Here is a 1,301-nt window from a genome sequence, read left to right on the forward strand (position 1 = left end):
CTCGACTCTACAGTTATCCAAAGCACTTTACACTTAATATACTTAAGTCTACAGAAATGACTCCCGTAAGATTTCGCAGTGAAAAGGTATTTCATTAATTTCAATTAATTAATAAATAAATGCGAATGTGCACAGAAATCTTCTTAGCTCTTATCAAATGAATCTTACGCTCATTAAATCGTTTCCATTATTTTCATTTTTGAAATCCAAGCAGACCGAGCTTGTCTATATACAGCCTTCGAAACATATTTACATTCTCAAATTAGGCATCCAAATTTCGAATTTCCAATTTCAAACCACATTCGTTTTCTCTGCCTTTTTTCACCCACTTCATTCTTAGAGCCAATCCAACAGATGGGTTCCGTTGTCAGCGCACTGCACACACCAATGATGTATGTCAACATGGACGGACCCCATGCGCGTTTCATTCGCGAAATCATTGCCAACAACAAGGTTGTGATATTTAGCAAATCGTATTGTCCATACTGCAGCATGGCCAAGGAGCAGTTCCGAAAGCTGGACGTTAAGATGACTATTGTGGAGCTGGACTATCGACCGGATGGCGATGAGATACAAGCGGTGCTGGGCGAAATGACTGGAGCACGCACTGTGCCGCGTTGTTTTATCAATGGCAAGTTCGTTGGGGGCGGCACAGATGTGAAGCGTCTCTATGAACAGGGAATACTGCAGAGATACTTTCAATGAATGCAGTTGAGGTTATGTTGAAATAATTTTGGTTCAAATAAATATTAAAAGGCTTGCTTTCAAATGTTGCCCTATTGCCGCGTCAATCGATAAGCCAAATTACGCATACGCCACGTGTCGCTGTTCAGTTTACTTTTTTTTCTGAATGCCACACCTGCTGCACTTGCATAAACAGTAAATCGCACAATTTAATGTGACAGCAAACTAAATTCGACATTGTGTCAGCAATTTGAAAACAATTTACAAAATGTCAACAAATTGCTGTAATTTGCCAAAGTAAATTCAATCAATTATTTGCCCGTGCTCAGCGATTTAAACTTGGCTAAGTGCTTATAAGCAGTGCGCAAATGTTTTGCTAACTTACTCATACGCGCTGCAGTCTAGACAAAGCGATATAATAAAACGTGGGTGCAGTCGACAGACAACGCGACGTATGCGTGACACGATGCGCTGGCTTTGCATTTGTTTGCTTTGACTTTTTTTTTCTGTTCGCCTTTTCCAATAGCGCTCATGCAAGTTTAATGCCAGTCTGAACTCCACGCTAGCCCTGATCCCTTGACGTTGACCCTGTCGCTGTGTAGACTGCAACTTTTGAA

The 1,301-nt window shown here is 41.0% G+C and overlaps 1 protein-coding gene across 1 annotated transcript; it reads left to right on the forward strand.

The window, feature by feature from the left end:
* Window positions 1-229: 229 nt before the first annotated feature.
* On the forward strand, window positions 230-769 carry LOC108595804 (glutaredoxin-C4). The gene has a single exon (XM_017981094.1). It carries the CDS (start codon window positions 355-357, stop codon window positions 703-705), a length of 351 nt encoding a protein of 116 aa, XP_017836583.1. The 5' UTR covers window positions 230-354; the 3' UTR covers window positions 706-769.
* The last annotated feature ends 532 nt before the right edge of the window (window positions 770-1,301 follow it).

Source organism: Drosophila busckii, chromosome 2R, assembly GCF_011750605.1.
Source record: "Drosophila busckii strain San Diego stock center, stock number 13000-0081.31 chromosome 2R, ASM1175060v1, whole genome shotgun sequence".
NCBI classification, from domain to species: Eukaryota; Metazoa; Arthropoda; class Insecta; order Diptera; family Drosophilidae; genus Drosophila; species Drosophila busckii.

Coding starts and splice junctions, on each gene's coding strand:
- LOC108595804 (XM_017981094.1), top strand. CDS start 355: ATGGGTTCCGTTGTCAGCGCACTGCACACACCAATGATGTATGTCAAC.